At 37.8% G+C, this 15809-nt stretch overlaps 4 protein-coding genes across 5 annotated transcripts; 3 read left to right on the forward strand and 1 right to left on the reverse strand.

The window, feature by feature from the left end:
• The first annotated feature begins 532 nt into the window (after positions 1-532).
• Positions 533-2060, forward strand: LOC143459860 (uncharacterized). The gene is made up of 3 exons (XM_076957163.1): positions 533-883; positions 1111-1269; positions 1521-2060. Exons 1-3 carry the CDS (start codon positions 676-678, stop codon positions 1757-1759), a joined length of 606 nt encoding a protein of 201 aa, XP_076813278.1. The 5' UTR covers positions 533-675; the 3' UTR covers positions 1760-2060.
• A 188-nt stretch (positions 2061-2248) lies between these two features.
• Positions 2249-13168, reverse strand: LOC143459306 (FERM, ARHGEF and pleckstrin domain-containing protein 2-like). 2 transcript variants are annotated; one of them, XR_013117754.1, is made up of 16 exons: positions 13015-13168; positions 12790-12938; positions 12546-12704; positions 9423-9488; positions 7801-7952; positions 7347-7436; positions 6697-6924; positions 6287-6473; positions 5953-6128; positions 5645-5803; positions 5148-5337; positions 4694-4866; positions 4371-4478; positions 4088-4239; positions 3040-3919; positions 2249-2971 (listed from the first exon to the last, which is right to left on the reverse strand). XR_013117754.1 is itself a non-coding variant. In XM_076956397.1 (15 exons), exons 3-15 carry the CDS (start codon positions 12562-12564, stop codon positions 3841-3843), a joined length of 1779 nt encoding a protein of 592 aa, XP_076812512.1. In that variant the 5' UTR covers positions 12565-12704; positions 12790-12938; positions 13015-13168; the 3' UTR covers positions 2249-3840. The 2 variants fall into 2 exon arrangements, 1 of the variants encoding a protein (XP_076812512.1); XM_076956397.1 differs by having other exon boundaries at positions 2249-3919.
• LOC143459307 (replication factor C subunit 4-like) lies at positions 12388-13410 on the forward strand. The gene is made up of 4 exons (XM_076956399.1): positions 12388-12524; positions 12653-12758; positions 12861-12952; positions 13252-13410. Exons 1-4 carry the CDS (start codon positions 12402-12404, stop codon positions 13342-13344), a joined length of 414 nt encoding a protein of 137 aa, XP_076812514.1. The 5' UTR covers positions 12388-12401; the 3' UTR covers positions 13345-13410.
• A 776-nt stretch (positions 13411-14186) lies between these two features.
• LOC143459882 (uncharacterized) lies at positions 14187-15714 on the forward strand. Its single transcript, XM_076957193.1, has 3 exons — positions 14187-14537; positions 14765-14923; positions 15175-15714. The coding sequence occupies exons 1-3, from the start codon at positions 14330-14332 to the stop codon at positions 15411-15413; spliced, it is 606 nt and encodes a 201-aa protein (XP_076813308.1). The 5' UTR covers positions 14187-14329; the 3' UTR covers positions 15414-15714.
• Positions 15715-15809: the final 95 nt, after the last annotated feature.

Here is a 15809-nt window from a genome sequence, read left to right on the forward strand (position 1 = left end):
ACTTGAACGTTTAAAATACTAACTGACTTGAAATGAGAAAACAACTACGCAAATATACGTTACTATTAATGCAAGTCATCACGTGCTCATGGAAGTTGTATTTTTTAGATGAATAAACACTAAAAATTTTAAACAAACTATATGATTTAGAACTACGAAGATTTTAACGTGTGGTAAGAGTCGACAGATACCACGAACCGAAAAGTTGTTCATTGCTAACTTCTCGCATTAAGCTTATTTGCTGATATAGTCGATCGCCTGAGTGGAAAGTCCCCTATAGAAAACCACTCGAGGCGTGGTCGTGCAATTAATTCCAGTTAATTGTTTTTGCTACGGAATTTTATAAGTTTAGTGGTTTCATAACACAGCAAAGGTTACACATTAACAAAACGAATATTTATTACCTAAAGCAGCCAGGAACAAATAAATTAAGTTACAATCATGACGTGCACAAACATGCCTGCATAGCTTAATCATTAATAGACAACCTTCCAGGTGTGCAACGCAAAGTTAACATTAAAGGGTTGGCACAAGTTTCAAAGCGACTGATAGCAGAAATCATTAAGCGAACTAGGTTTTATTAACAGAAGTGTTCACCATTAAGTCTTTTATAAACGGTATACAATTCACAAATTTTCAGTTTATATCTCTTTGTTTGTTTGTAAAGATAACGAAATGACAGTCATGGTAAAAGACCCAACCAAAGAGGCTCGGGTTCCGTTTATTAGCGCCTGTTTGCTAGCCATCTTAGGCCTTGCATTAACAGTAGCATCTCTGGTCACTCCCGAATGGACAGTAGCTAGGGGTGTTCGCATTGGCCTCTGGTCATTAACAGATGAAAACGGAAAAACTTACGAATGGACTGGCCCCAGAGATTACGAAGGTATCGTGAGATAACGGTCATACAAGAAGATTATAACGTTACCTAGAAGGAAGATTTTTTGTATACCTTACCATGCAAACGCTATAAAATCTACTTACAGTGTTAATTTAAATTGGTTTTTCACCCCTGTGGCAAGTTTTCGCATGCTCATCCGCATTAGCCTTTAACCTTTAGCCATTATCCACAGAATTTTCGAAACAACTTTAAAAACTTCACTTCAACTTTAGATTTCTTTTATTCGTCGTGGTTCCTGGCTGTGCGCGGAATGATGATGGCAAGTATTATAATAGGAGGTTTGGGAATCTTTTTCAACTTGTTTCTCATCGTTAAGCGTAAGCATTCTCCGACCGAAGCCAACGCTCTCATGGGTTATTACCTCTTAGCATGTAAGCATAATCTTGAAATATTTTGTTTACTCTTTGATTAATTATTATCAAAAATAGCTGCCCAGTAATGAAATTAGCCTCTTTTAAATGACAATGTAACGCAGTGAGCTTACTGTATCAGTCAGCTTGCTCAGAAATTTCGTGGAGGGCTGTATTTATAACACTCTCAGATATATTGACAAAGTATGTATAAATAAACCTTTTCGTGACGTAAAAACTTAACGGATTATTTAACTTTTCTGCTCTTTCAGTTGCCTTAGTGGTGGTATCCGTGTCAGTCTACTCCTGTCTTATACCACAAGGCCTTGATATCGACGGCAAGATAACAACGATAAAGGCTTCGATCGTAGAGTACATTTACGTTGGTGGATACGGATATTCCTTGTGGATTGGATGGATAGCATCTGGCTTCTTTCTTCTGGCTTGTGGCCTGGCGTTTGAAGGCAGCAATCAAGTCATTAGGGCGAAAAAGATGCTGGGAATTGAATGAGTTTACAATGTGGATTAGTTTCTCTAAGCCTTGGTATCAAACTTTGATATTCTGCAAATTGTCTGTAATTTTATCTACGATTTCTTTTTATGATTTTTGCTATGTATGTATTGGAGCATGTTTTTGATGAGTGCATTTTTACAATATCTTCGTATTCAAGCAGCTTAATTTAAAAATGTTTTTTTTCGAGTTTCCTTTGCAAACAAGTCACAAAGCAAATTGCGAAGTTTGTAACATAATCTGTTTTGTTGTACAAACGTGATGACATTTTTGTAATTAAAAACTTAAATGTTAGGCTTGATTACGTCAGAATTTAGGAGCACTGTTCACGAGTAACCGTAGTGGAAGGTTGGTGGCTCTTGCAATAGTTAACAATAATTTAATCAACCAATCAGTTTGCGCAAGCTAACTTTTCAGAATGCGATGTCACAAAAAGTAACAGGAAAGAAACATGTAAAATTTAAAATATCCTACCTGAAAAAAGCAAGGAAGTGCAGGCTACACTTTTATTCCGACGTTAATGTAATCGGTATCAATATTCCAGGCTGGTATTGGAAATTTTGTACAACACAATAGCAGTCGATTAAAAACACGTGAAGCGTTTTGTCTTGAAGTCACGAAAGAATCACAAACCGCTTAAAATCTTCGTCAGTGTATAACATTACCCTGCATAAACCGGCATCATAATAACTACTATAACATTGCTCACGACACTTGTTGTCTTTCGCTTCGTATGCAAAAATAGTTGAGCGTAAAAAGCACGGGTTAATTAATGCTAAAACTTGATAGCCAAATACTGTACGATTACATCGACATCGTATGATTACAAAGGCAAACCAAAAAAGTGATATACAATGCATGAGACATGTACAAGATCGTGGCTTCATTGCATTAAATGTACATTCCAAGTATTAGTAGATAGAAAAAAGCAGATTTTGAAATGCATAGGCGGGATCGCGTGCCCAAAATTAAGCAAAAAACGAGAAAAAACTATCATTACTCAGGTTCACATGGTTTTAAGTGGAAGACACGTGAGATGGTTTGTTTCAATAATAATCAGTAACAGCAAAAACTTGATCCTAGGATAATCATATACGATCGGGATTAGAATGAAGTCTCAAACGATTATAAAGTACATGGTCAACTCGTCCGAAACAAGGCGGGCTTGACAGTAATAGAACGGCAAGCAGATTTGATCCTGAATCTTGACGACTAAAAAAATTTTAAATGTCATTTCCGAACGGAGGTGACCGTGATCAAAATAACGCAAAGTACTGTACCTTAGCAAGTCTATCAAAGTTCAATGCCAAAAATAAGTGGTTTAATTTACAACATTCCCAGAGCTTCATGATAACGAGATTTGCCCTGTTCGGCTTTAGCAGCTTTGTATAAGCAGATGATGGGGAAATGAAACGGTGGTAATTGGCGAAAAAACCCCAACAATCCACAACGCAAACTGTACAAGCACTTATAGTATCGTCTCGCACGCAAAAAAACTGCTTTAACAAATAAACGCAACAAAAGACAAAAAGTAATTCATAGATCAATGGGCAAAGCATACTTTACAGTATCTTACAGTAGGCTGCTAGGCCGATAACAGATTGCAGTAACGAAAATAAATTGTTTAAACAGAAAATCAGTTATCAAAATCAAGGATTTGTTTGCTTCAACAAAATGAGGTCACTGTCGGGTATTATTTGTTTCAAGCATCGCTACAGCTCCAATACATCAAATAAATCAAACGCACGTTGCATGTGAAAGAACAACTACGCGGCGTCAAACTACATTGTTTACACGCTATTGAAAACTTTGTAGAGGTATGAACAACATTCATTTTAAGCACCTTCCCGCAAACCAAATTAAAGGGCATTCGCAAGTACGGAAAAAGTTCGACAAACTTGATTGTTTTTTACCCAAAATCAAATAGCAGAGAAAACTCTAAAAAATTATGCAAAATTAGACAAAGTTAATAACCTGATAAAAAGTTAGTACTATGAAGAAAAATTACTTAGTATGATTAAAACAGAAATTTTTTGACGGTAAGCCGTCTGCTGACGTTTAATCAATTAGCATAAATCCTTTTACTGGTTGCTGTCCATACGGCTGAAAAGGCGAGTTCTTTGTGCCGCAACAGTGGCACTGCTGATGACCTGAAGCCACCTGGAACGCAGATAGAAAAAAAATCAGTCAAGTATAACTCATATAACTCACTATCACTGGAAAAAACTTAGTAGCCAGAAATAAGGGTTTCTTCCAGGAAATTAGAAAGTTTTTGACAAAAATGTGAACACAAACTATCAAAGTAAAAATCATCTTCAAATCTCAAACCTGCTATAGGTATATTGGCTTTCAGCCCTGAAGAAATAGACGTGGGTTTTAAATTGAAGTTTAAAGACAAATTCTTTACGGATTCCGTCGTTCTCGGTGGGAGAATTGATGGTGTACCCTAGCAACGGGAGACTGGCTAGAGGGGATTCGTCCTGTTGTTAAGAAAGAAATAGTTGTAGCAGGCAAGCGGTGTTATTTTGAGCAAACATGACTACGGCAACATGCAGGTAGGCATAATTTTGTCAAGATCGCTTAAAAAGCTTAGACGAGCTTAATACATCACCTGGTGCGATTTGTAGAAAAACAAACAGAAGTTTGTGAAGACAACCCACAGTTTCTGCCAGCCGTTGGAATTCTTAAACTTGCGCAGAAGATAACCACTCAACTGGTTCTAGATTGCCAGGAAGAAAGACGTTATCAAGTGAACAACTTTAATCGAATGTTACAGATTACGTACGAAAAGTCCCAAGACAAACACATTCTTTTAAATCATTCACTTCAAATACTTCTGATATTACGAAATTACAATGGACCACACTCAAAACATCGTGCCTTGGTCGAACAGCTCCTGAAGCCACGCCGCGAATATTATGGCACTATACATACCTTGAGCGAGACAAGATGATCTGAGGCACTGACACTTGTATTGCGATGCCAGCAGACGTGCATGGTGGCGTTTGTACGCTGCTGAGCCGGCGCCTTCAATCGCTCGGTCGAGTTTTGAACCGAGCCCTCCCCGTCCTCAGAGGACTGCTCCATCGACAGCCTGCTCATGGATTCTGGAGGAAAAAACACTCTTTGAATGATGTGTGATGGATAAAATGAGATGAAGTTTTTTGTATGTTTTCGCTACGGCCAGCCAAAATTTACTGATAAATTGTGATTTTCTTTCTTCTCGGAGGAATATTACTTGACAACATTTTAAAACCTTACATTTTTCATGTACACAGAACACATGGAATAATCACGGTCCACGGCAGTATAGCCAATAGACATACCTTGCATTACGTTCATATTAATATTTCACAATTTCAACAAAGAGTTCCGATTTAATTCTTACCTCGGCCACCGTTAGTTAAAGGCGACTCAAATTTGCTGATTTCCTTTCCGGCTTTCGCTATGGCCATGCTGAAATCCTCCAACCATTTGTCCATCTCCTCTTGGCTGGCTGCGGCGACTATGACCGTCTTTGATCCGGAGAGAATACTGAAGCAGTTCGGGACCGCGCTTTCTCCTTCGTTAATCTCGATCTAAACGCAACGGACAATCATGACGTGTAGTGGCCTGGGTGGTATTTGCTCTTCAGACGCATGGTTAAAATCTACACTCGGTGGAAAAGATGCCACCGCCAGTCATCAAACACAACACAGCAAACAAATTGATGCACAGTATAGTAAGAAATGAAAATAAATGTACAGAGTTCCACTGCATTCGGTCTTAATGCACAAGGCAATGAGTTGTGCGATTATTTAGGTTAGTTAAGCTCAAAAGAATCGGGCTTTCAAAATATGATAAAAATCCAATAAAACTTTTGAGAAAGACATGTCGTGTACTTACAATCATTCCATGCAGGGGAAGCTCTGCGTGAACTTTAAACTGGTTGGTAGAGGTCACGCCCTTGCTCGTGTAAAGAAGGCAATCGGAGAAGAGAAAGAAAAGCCTTTGCTGGAAACCTTTTCGGGATAATTTGTAAAGACTGCCTTCTCTGATGAAGTTCTGAAACGATAAAGTGACATTTAATTTGCTTGTACCTTACGTTAGATAGTCAAAATACTATACAAGTATCGGTGACGTTTCGTACAGAATAAATTGAAACGTTTCCTTTCTTGTAATATCTTCTTCGTTTAAAATGCTTGATTACTTACTCTGTTTGGTGTTAATAGGAAATCAACACCCAATAGGTCACGTCGAAGCTGTGAGACTTTCTGAAGGTTGTGGGCTCGCTTTAACCTTTCGTGGGTGGCGCTTGTCAGTGACGTGGCTTCTTTTAATGCACGTTCGACGTCAGTTAATTCTTCGAAACTGGCATGGCTTCGAAGATCTGTAAATGTTAATGAGCGTTTTTATAAGAGCAGCGGATTAATCACCGGCAATTGCAGCAGTCAGTTGTAAAGGTCATGGTTGGCAAAGGTGACTGAAACATACACACTAGAAGCAAAGCGGTCAGAAAAAAAAACGAGTTAAAAAGTTTTGACTTACTGTCGAGAATGGTTTTATAATGAGCCACTCTCTGCATAGGTTTCAAAAGGAATGAGCTGAAAGGAAGATAACAGACTTTTTCAAGTTCAAAATCACGATAAACGGCTTCAAATCGCGGGTCCTGGATTCCAATTTCTTCCATAGCGGAAATAAGAGGCTCTGCGTTTTCCAAGGATTCTAAATATTTCTGAAATAGAAGGTATTCCTGTTACTTTCACAATCACCTAACTCTAAATACATGCAAGAAGGGCCCCGAAAACGTCAGTGCTTTTACATTACACAAGCTATTTGTTAAGATATTTCCATTGAACATTCGTCTAACTTAATGAAAGACAACTTTAATCAGTAGTAAGAATGCTAGGTAACAAATCTCACGCTGTTTCAATGATTTCAACTAAAATGTGACTTACGCCCAAAACCTGCAGGTGGTTGAGCATGATGTCATCGATTCTCTGATTTTGGTTTGGATCTCCACCGCGACCCTCCCACGAGGCAAGCCGGTCTTCTAAATCATTGAGGAACTGTTGATGTATAACCAGAAGCGATCCAGTACCTCCGAAGAGCTGGTTGGCGACATTTTCCGGAAGAAGAGGATTTCCGGCTTCTTCACTTGCGCTTTGAATCGCGTCTTTGAACCACTACGCAGAGTAAGTTATCGGAGTTTGTTATGACATAAGAACCGGTTCCAAATGTAGGGGAAATTTTATGATAAGCAGTGTTCAAGAAACAGTTCAACTACACATGCTTATCATAATGGTTTGAATTAGGTCTAAAACTTAGGTTTTATGCAACTAAAAATAACAAAAAAAAAAACAAATTTAACCCCATACATATAAAATTAACAAGTTCGATTAAATAATTTCACGAATTAAGCAAAAACACAACGTAGTAATCTGCGTATATAGCCAGCCTTAGGCTATAACACCGCCTCCTAGCGATTACTCTTTATGAATTAAATCTAATATCAGCACCGCTCTTCGTCTTTTACAAAATATCACAACAACATGGACACAAGTCAATTTCTCCGGTTAATCTTTACATGTATTGTTAAAGCATTGACCTTGTTGATAACTTCCAAATCTCTGACGTATGTTCTCTCCGTAGTGAGCGCCTCCTTGGCTATATAATAGGCTTGTGATGCAGGATATTTCTGTTGGAGAAAAGGCGTTTTGTTAGATACTTAGGACACTCAGTGCGTGAAATACCTGGAACTAGATGGTAATCTGCTGGTAGTTGAAACGGTTAACCATACACCAAGTTATACCGCGGAGGCTGGTTACTTGTTTTATTTAGTTTCGTGATTTATCGGTTATATGATTTATCGGAAAACCTCACAAAAAGGGCTTTAAGTTTTACATCGACCAAATAGCAGTTCAAAGGCGAAGGCGTCCTCTACAAATGAACTTAAATGCGTGAAAACAACACCAGTAAACTACATTGTATCATTACAACTACGTTTGTATCCGGTCCAGTCAGAAGTAATACATATTGACACCAAAAGAAAACAGTTTTACCGATTCACTGTTCAAAGATGATGTTGATCTTAGGCCCCGCGTAGACATAAAACTTGGAGAAGAAACGGCTGGTGACGCCGCCAGAGCTGTTACGTTTGTGAGAGACGACACGCTGTCGGAGTCGTTTGCATGGCTTGCTTCAGACGAACCACCTACGTGTAAATTGTAGCCGTTCTTATGATATTTCTTTGCGTAAAATACTTTTGGTGAAACATCATAATTTATATTCAGTGACATCAATGAATCTCTGCCAAATCTACTGTATCCAAAACGTCGTTCGTAGTGATAACAGAATAGCAAAAGCGACCTTCTTAGAGGTGCTTTTCTCTTACAGTACAAAGCAATTCAGACTTAATGACGTCAATGTAATACATGCAGATTGTGTTTAGACGAAATGCGTCATTAAAACGGATTTTAATCTATTTCGACAAAGCAGATTTCCAAAAAAAAAACAGTTTTTGAACTATGAATGTAAGGAAAATAAACCTAACTTCGGATTCAAATGTGAAAGCTAATCCCTTCAATCAAGCCGACAATACAAAACAAAAACACAAGCTACATCAGCCTAGACAAGTCGACTTATTAACAAGAGATGAAACAAAGCCATGCACATGTAGAATGCTACAAAACGCGGAATGCAGCAGCTACCTTCAAGCAAGAAGTTAAAATACAAAATAGAGCAAAGCCAAACGACTCGAGCGAAACAAGATTTATTTGCGTCAGAGGCCACAGTGATGACGTCATAGCCACAAGGCAAGAGTGGCCTTGTAGGAGAAATCATGCTGCAGTGTTAAGATGTTTATCCGTCTTACACCGCCAAAACTGAGTTCGGCATGCGCCCTACCGCAAAGTTGTCAAGTTGCGATTTTAAACTGACGTTTGACCGCTTTTTCCGTAACCTCGTCAACATTACTTGTGGTAATGAATATAAACGTTCGTTGTTAGTAACGTTGTCATGATAACGCAGCCCAGAGCGTCAAAGTTTAAAAGCTGTCTTCGAGAAAATTTTAAAACACGATAATGGCTTGAATTTTGTCCGTTTCGGACTGCAAGTATCAGTTTCTGTGTGTTTTGAATCGCTTATTACAGTCAATGCTTATAATGTACAATTACATTTAAGTGTGTAATAATGCAAGTATGTTTGTTGGGTGATTATTTTGCTGCGTAAATGTATTCACTATGTCCAGTCTTCCACCAAAATGCAAACTGTCTTAAAAGCAGCAGTTTGGAATCTTCAACCGTGGTAGTTCTTATGAGAGAGATTCCACGCAGGCGCAGTTATAGTTATGTTTGACATTTAAACATGCTCAACACCTCATGGAATTCAGGACCAAAGATGGGATAGAAAATAAAATTACCCCACTTAATTTGTTCACAAGAATAAAATGTAACTCAACACCGATTGATAATAACGATTATAAGCACAGGGCAAAATTTATTGGCCGGCCATGCATAATTTATTGTGGCATACTGGAAATGTACAACAATTACAGGTATTGCCATGACAAAGCAAGGTCAACATTTAAATGATTTAAGGACAATGTTTATAGCCAGAAAAGAGACTCAAAAACATCACTATTCATTGACCAATATATTATTACTACTTGGATAACTTTGCTTACCTGAGTGAAGATGCACTGGTGAAGGGACAGCCTGCTGTAATTTCCCTGCATCATCGGCTGGCGTATCTGAGAAAATTGTCCAAAATTGACTTTAACTTGGATTAGTACTATGGGTTGCACAGAAAGGAATGTGCTTGTTGCACAAGGGAAAGATGTTTTAAAGTAAGACCATGATTGAGATTTCACAAACAATTACAACTGTGTCCTTTTGCCCCCCACCGGCTTTCCCATTATACCTTGTCTAGAAAATGCCTGGAAAAAAATCTGAAAATGCTCAATTCCTTTCCGCCTAGCCTTCATAGATCTTTAACTTCCAATGCTGAAAAAAATTCTTTCTAATTCCCAAAATAATGTTCTACTGACACCATAACTGACTAAAATCTGTTCTCTGCGAACTGCTTTCTCTTTCATGTCCATCTGAATGGAAGAGATTTTGATCAAAATGTTCTGCCATGTAAGAATATAACATTAAAAACATTTTATTAAAATCAGGACAAGCAAGCAGAAAAATTAACGCATTAAAAGAAATAAAAATTTGAGGATCAGCACAAAGCAAAGAAAGGGTCAAGACAGTTCACGTTTCACAACAAGGTACATATTATTTCATTTTCATGGTTAAACAGGCTGACGTTTATAAAATAACATTTCACTAAAAAATTAGATGCAAGATTCAGTTGATTGAATAAGTAACAAACAAAAAAGATTTTAGCAAAATTCTCAACATGGCAGTAAATTTGTCTTCAGTTAACAGTTTCAAAGGCAAACTTTTTGCTGAAGTCACATGCATAATTTACATCTAACAGTAATATTAGCTTCACGTAACAAATACAACAACTTATGTTAGAATCAAAGTAACAAAATGTTATGTTGAGGTGATGCATGGTCGTAACCAACAGAAATCATTTTTACTCCCCCAAAAATTACTAAAATTTCAATCATTTACAAAAAGTGCAATTATTTGTAACTTGCTGTTGCATTATGGTTAATTGGGTCGATTAACTGTAAAGAAAACTGTAAACTGTAAAGAAAAAAATACGTAAATGTGTTCAGCATAATTCCTTTTGTTTGACATAGGGCTGTCTGTTTGACAAAGAGACAAAAACAAAAAAAGCAAATTCAAAGCACAGCATCATTGTACAACTTGTACAGACTTGTGTTAAAGCTCAGTTGTCAGTTATAAAAATAACATAGAAAACAAAACAAAGATACAAGTCCATCGATGCTTAAGCACATCAGCACAGTGACAGGAGAGACATTTACGATTCACATGCTCCCGATTGTAAATAAAAATTGGCCTGATAGTCTTCACATGTGAGTGTAGTCACATACTTTTATGTAGACACAGCCCTACACACTACACTTTTCAACCTTACACAAGTTTACCTCCCACCAATGTGCTGGTGCAATGGCCTGACACAAATGACAACCGTGAGATACATAAGACCTTTGCTGGTATTTCAGTCTTTCAATGATCAAAGCTTCATTGAAAGCATTGACAGAACCAATATTTACGCAAACAACCATAAGTACAAGTGATGCCAAAAAGCAGAAGACAGAATTCCCTTCATACAATGACAGCTTTATGAAGAAACATTATACAAAGGATTTACCACAAGCCAAGTGCAACTTCGTTATTTTTGCAAAAGCATGGAATAAATTAAATGATTTATCTTCATTTTGCACCCAATTTCATTCTCATATTGGCAATTATGGACCATCACTTAAATCTCAAAACAATAAAATGTAGCTAGCTGGAGACTCGATTTTAAATTATTGTCAATTACCATTGTAAACAATTATAACAAAACTGATCTAAAGCATTGTTCAAAGCCTCTGACTTAAAAATATGGCACAACAAAAAACTGACCATCCTGAGATTTTCTCAAACAATTAAAAACTTCTTTAGCGATAGAAAAAATGACAGTTAGCATAGAAATGTTAATTTCATGCCGATTTACATCATGGTTTTAATGCCACAATGGATGAAAGGAGAATGTTAGCAATGATGCATGCACACTGGGAGTACACAGTTGTTATGTACCTTACAGTATAGAGCCTTTGATTCAAACTATATCGTCTTGTACCAATACTAGCGCAGATCTCAATTTAAAACACGACGTACAACTATTCAACAAATTAGTAACTTGTGTAAGAAAGTGCAAGGCCTGGCCGTTATAAGTCGACAATTTCATCGCTTTCTCGTCTTATAAACCTCCCTGAGACAACTCTATTTGCAACACTGTTGTTATTGTTTGCGTTGACGGCAAAGCGTGACATACTAGACACCCCTGTGTGGTTGGAGGTGCCGTAAGTTATATTGCAGTAGGAGCTTAGATCAGTTGAAGGTAGGACATTGATGCTGCTGGTCTTTGGGATGACCTGGAGTCGAGGTTGTTTGCTGAGATCTTCTTTTGATAAAGATTCACGGATTCGATCGAAAGATGCTTCCATTTCAACAGCAAAGGACGAGAGGGCATCATTGCTTCCATAATCAGGACCTGTGTAGTAATCATTAAATTTCATCGGGATCGGAGTCAGGAGGTTTTTATCGATACCGAAAGTAAGATTTTTGGAGGGAGCTTGGTGGGAATCATCATCATCATCTTCTTCGTCGTCGTCAGACTCGACTACAACGCCATACAACCCGTCGTGGCTATCATTGGTGTGGTCAGAACTTCGCTTTCCACCATTGACAAAATTACGCTCCAGTGTTTGAGTTGCAATGTCTAATTCATTCAGAGCACGATCAATATCCGAGTCAAATACTTTGGAGTTGCTCTCATCATCATCTGGAAGAATCGGGGGCTTCGTGGGCACAGAGTAAAATCCAGCCTTAATCATCTTTTGTTCCAGAGCTGCATACTGACTCGGGGTGCGCGGCTCACCCCCTGCAATGCTGGGGAGGCTATCATGCAGATTACTTTGTTGTAACTATTTCTTAAGATTGAGCTTAAAAACGCTTTCGATTTGTTATAGGCAATGACAAGCTTAGTGACCTGTTCTGAAGGTGATCTTCGTAAGTCTGTAACTTATCTCCAGACTGCTTATAGCTTAAAGGGAGAGGAAGGCATAACTAGAGACGATGTATTGGAAATAATTGGTGTGAGTAATACCTGTCCTTACCTTTATCTTCAATTGGCATTGCCGCATTACATTTTATTCATCCTGCCATTTGCATATAACAGTGTTATGTTAGGTCTCATCTACTCATAATATTTGCTTATTAACAGGTGATTCCTGAAGACGTCTTGAAGCAGTTCATCCAAGGTTGCGCGTCCAACTCTTACGACAAAATTCAAGCCGTTGTAAATGACATAATAGCGGAAGGCCATGCTGGTATATTCATGTTTATAATAAGACAACTTACAAATTTCAAGACTACCGGTGAGCGTTAACTGCATATATCTGAGATGCTTTAACGCAAGTTGTTTATTTCAGCGTCTCGAATCATCCAGCAAGTATTTGATGAGATCGTCATCATACCGAGTTTAGGCGACGACCAGAAATGTGTTGTAGCTGAAAAAATTGCGGTTAGTACTGATAGACTGGTACGACCCAAACAGGAACAGTGAACACATTCGCCGAATATTACCTAAGTGAAATATTTGGGTCAACGCAAAATATAGCACTTAGTTCTGATACGAATAGATTCGTTTTTGTCGACCCACTTGATATCGATGTTCCCACGAACCAAGCGAACGAATAATTTACCTGACGACACTTTCCTATTTATCACCAACTGCTCGTTTTCATGTTTTATTGCGCATTTAGACTTCAATTTTCTTTGGTTGTTGCTGTTTCGTGTTTTTGATTTTTATCTCTGTCTCAGGTCATCGATAAATGCTTAAACGATGGAGCCAACGAATACCTGCAGCTCATGGCGCTCGCAACAACTTTGCAACAACAGATGGCGTCATCATGACATTGCGCTTACTCAGCATTTTCTCTCTCATGTATGAACAAAGATACTTGTTTTTGAACAGTGCAAGTGTTGTGATTTTGGTGTCTGACGACTGTCAAAACGACCTGAAGCTCGATTTGATGACATTTTACCACTTCCTCGTACTATCTTTTCAGCCAGTCGCTATTGGCTATTTGTATTTTTCATCGCAAGGCGTTTTTGATAGACAAAAATAAATCCACGGATGTAGCAAAACTACCGTTAACTTCAAAACAAGTTTAACAGGAAATATGTCTTTAGCGACCAAGTCAGCGTTTTCGCTGCTTACGTTACTTGAACGTTTAAAATACTAACTGACTTGAAATGAGAAAACAACTACGCAAATATACGTTACTATTAATGCAAGTCATCACGTGCTCATGGAAGTTGTATTTTTTAGATGAATAAACACTAAAAATTTTAAACAAACTATATGATTTAGAACTACGAAGATTTTAACGTGTGGTAAGAGTCGACAGATACCACGAACCGAAAAGTTGTTCATTGCTAACTTCTCGCATTAAGCTTATTTGCTGATATAGTCGATCGCCTGAGTGGAAAGTCCCCTATAGAAAACCACTCGAGGCGTGGTCGTGCAATTAATTCCAGTTAATTGTTTTTGCTACGGAATTTTATAAGTTTAGTGGTTTCATAACACAGCAAAGGTTACACATTAACAAAACGAATATTTATTACCTAAAGCAGCCAGGAACAAATAAATTAAGTTACAATCATGACGTGCACAAACATGCCTGCATAGCTTAATCATTAATAGACAACCTTCCAGGTGTGCAACGCAAAGTTAACATTAAAGGGTTGGCACAAGTTTCAAAGCGACTGATAGCAGAAATCATTAAGCGAACTAGGTTTTATTAACAGAAGTGTTCACCATTAAGTCTTTTATAAACGGTATACAATTCACAAATTTTCAGTTTATATCTCTTTGTTTGTTTGTAAAGATAACGAAATGACAGTCATGGTAAAAGACCCAACCAAAGAGGCTCGGGTTCCGTTTATTAGCGCCTGTTTGCTAGCCATCTTAGGCCTTGCATTAACAGTAGCATCTCTGGTCACTCCCGAATGGACAGTAGCTAGGGGTGTTCGCATTGGCCTCTGGTCATTAACAGATGAAAACGGAAAAACTTACGAATGGACTGGCCCCAGAGATTACGAAGGTATCGTGAGATAACGGTCATACAAGAAGATTATAACGTTACCTAGAAGGAAGATTTTTTGTATACCTTACCATGCAAACGCTATAAAATCTACTTACAGTGTTAATTTAAATTGGTTTTTCACCCCTGTGGCAAGTTTTCGCATGCTCATCCGCATTAGCCTTTAACCTTTAGCCATTATCCACAGAATTTTCGAAACAACTTTAAAAACTTCACTTCAACTTTAGATTTCTTTTATTCGTCGTGGTTCCTGGCTGTGCGCGGAATGATGATGGCAAGTATTATAATAGGAGGTTTGGGAATCTTTTTCAACTTGTTTCTCATCGTTAAGCGTAAGCATTCTCCGACCGAAGCCAACGCTCTCATGGGTTATTACCTCTTAGCATGTAAGCATAATCTTGAAATATTTTGTTTACTCTTTGATTAATTATTATCAAAAATAGCTGCCCAGTAATGAAATTAGCCTCTTTTAAATGACAATGTAACGCAGTGAGCTTACTGTATCAGTCAGCTTGCTCAGAAATTTCGTGGAGGGCTGTATTTATAACACTCTCAGATATATTGACAAAGTATGTATAAATAAACCTTTTCGTGACGTAAAAACTTAACGGATTATTTAACTTTTCTGCTCTTTCAGTTGCCTTAGTGGTGGTATCCGTGTCAGTCTACTCCTGTCTTATACCACAAGGCCTTGATATCGACGGCAAGATAACAACGATAAAGGCTTCGATCGTAGAGTACATTTACGTTGGTGGATACGGATATTCCTTGTGGATTGGATGGATAGCATCTGGCTTCTTTCTTCTGGCTTGTGGCCTGGCGTTTGAAGGCAGCAATCAAGTCATTAGGGCGAAAAAGATGCTGGGAATTGAATGAGTTTACAATGTGGATTAGTTTCTCTAAGCCTTGGTATCAAACTTTGATATTCTGCAAATTGTCTGTAATTTTATCTACGATTTCTTTTTATGATTTTTGCTATGTATGTATTGGAGCATGTTTTTGATGAGTGCATTTTTACAATATCTTCGTATTCAAGCAGCTTAATTTAAAAATGTTTTTTTTCGAGTTTCCTTTGCAAACAAGTCACAAAGCAAATTGCGAAGTTTGTAACATAATCTGTTTTGTTGTACAAACGTGATGACATTTTTGTAATTAAAAACTTAAATGTTAGGCTTGATTACGTCAGAATTTAGGAGCACTGTTCACGAGTAACCGTAGTGGAAGGTTGGTGGCTCTTGCAATAGTTAACAATAATTTAATCAACCAATCAGT

The sequence above is a fragment of the Clavelina lepadiformis genome, chromosome 5 (genome assembly GCF_947623445.1).
Source record: "Clavelina lepadiformis chromosome 5, kaClaLepa1.1, whole genome shotgun sequence".
NCBI lineage: Eukaryota > Metazoa > Chordata > Ascidiacea > Aplousobranchia > Clavelinidae > Clavelina > Clavelina lepadiformis.

Excerpts from the sequence above, each read along its gene's own strand:
- LOC143459306 (XM_076956397.1), bottom strand. Across the intron at positions 7,953-9,422 it reads ACCAGTGCATCTTCACTCAG|GTGGTTCGTCTGAAGCAAGC; the intron begins GTAAGCAAAGTT and ends ATTTACACGTAG. Across the intron at positions 6,474-6,696 it reads ACCACCTGCAGGTTTTGGGC|AAATATTTAGAATCCTTGGA; the intron begins GTAAGTCACATT and ends CTTCTATTTCAG.
- LOC143459882 (XM_076957193.1), top strand. The coding sequence starts at position 14,330 with ATGACAGTCATGGTAAAAGACCCAACCAAAGAGGCTCGGGTTCCGTTT. Across the intron at positions 14,538-14,764 it reads TGGCCCCAGAGATTACGAAG|ATTTCTTTTATTCGTCGTGG; the intron begins GTATCGTGAGAT and ends CTTCAACTTTAG. Across the intron at positions 14,924-15,174 it reads GGGTTATTACCTCTTAGCAT|TTGCCTTAGTGGTGGTATCC; the intron begins GTAAGCATAATC and ends CTGCTCTTTCAG.
- LOC143459860 (XM_076957163.1), top strand. The coding sequence starts at position 676 with ATGACAGTCATGGTAAAAGACCCAACCAAAGAGGCTCGGGTTCCGTTT. Across the intron at positions 884-1,110 it reads TGGCCCCAGAGATTACGAAG|ATTTCTTTTATTCGTCGTGG; the intron begins GTATCGTGAGAT and ends CTTCAACTTTAG. Across the intron at positions 1,270-1,520 it reads GGGTTATTACCTCTTAGCAT|TTGCCTTAGTGGTGGTATCC; the intron begins GTAAGCATAATC and ends CTGCTCTTTCAG.
- LOC143459307 (XM_076956399.1), top strand. The coding sequence starts at position 12,402 with ATGACAAGCTTAGTGACCTGTTCTGAAGGTGATCTTCGTAAGTCTGTA. Across the intron at positions 12,525-12,652 it reads ATGTATTGGAAATAATTGGT|GTGATTCCTGAAGACGTCTT; the intron begins GTGAGTAATACC and ends GCTTATTAACAG. Across the intron at positions 12,759-12,860 it reads AATAGCGGAAGGCCATGCTG|CGTCTCGAATCATCCAGCAA; the intron begins GTATATTCATGT and ends TGTTTATTTCAG.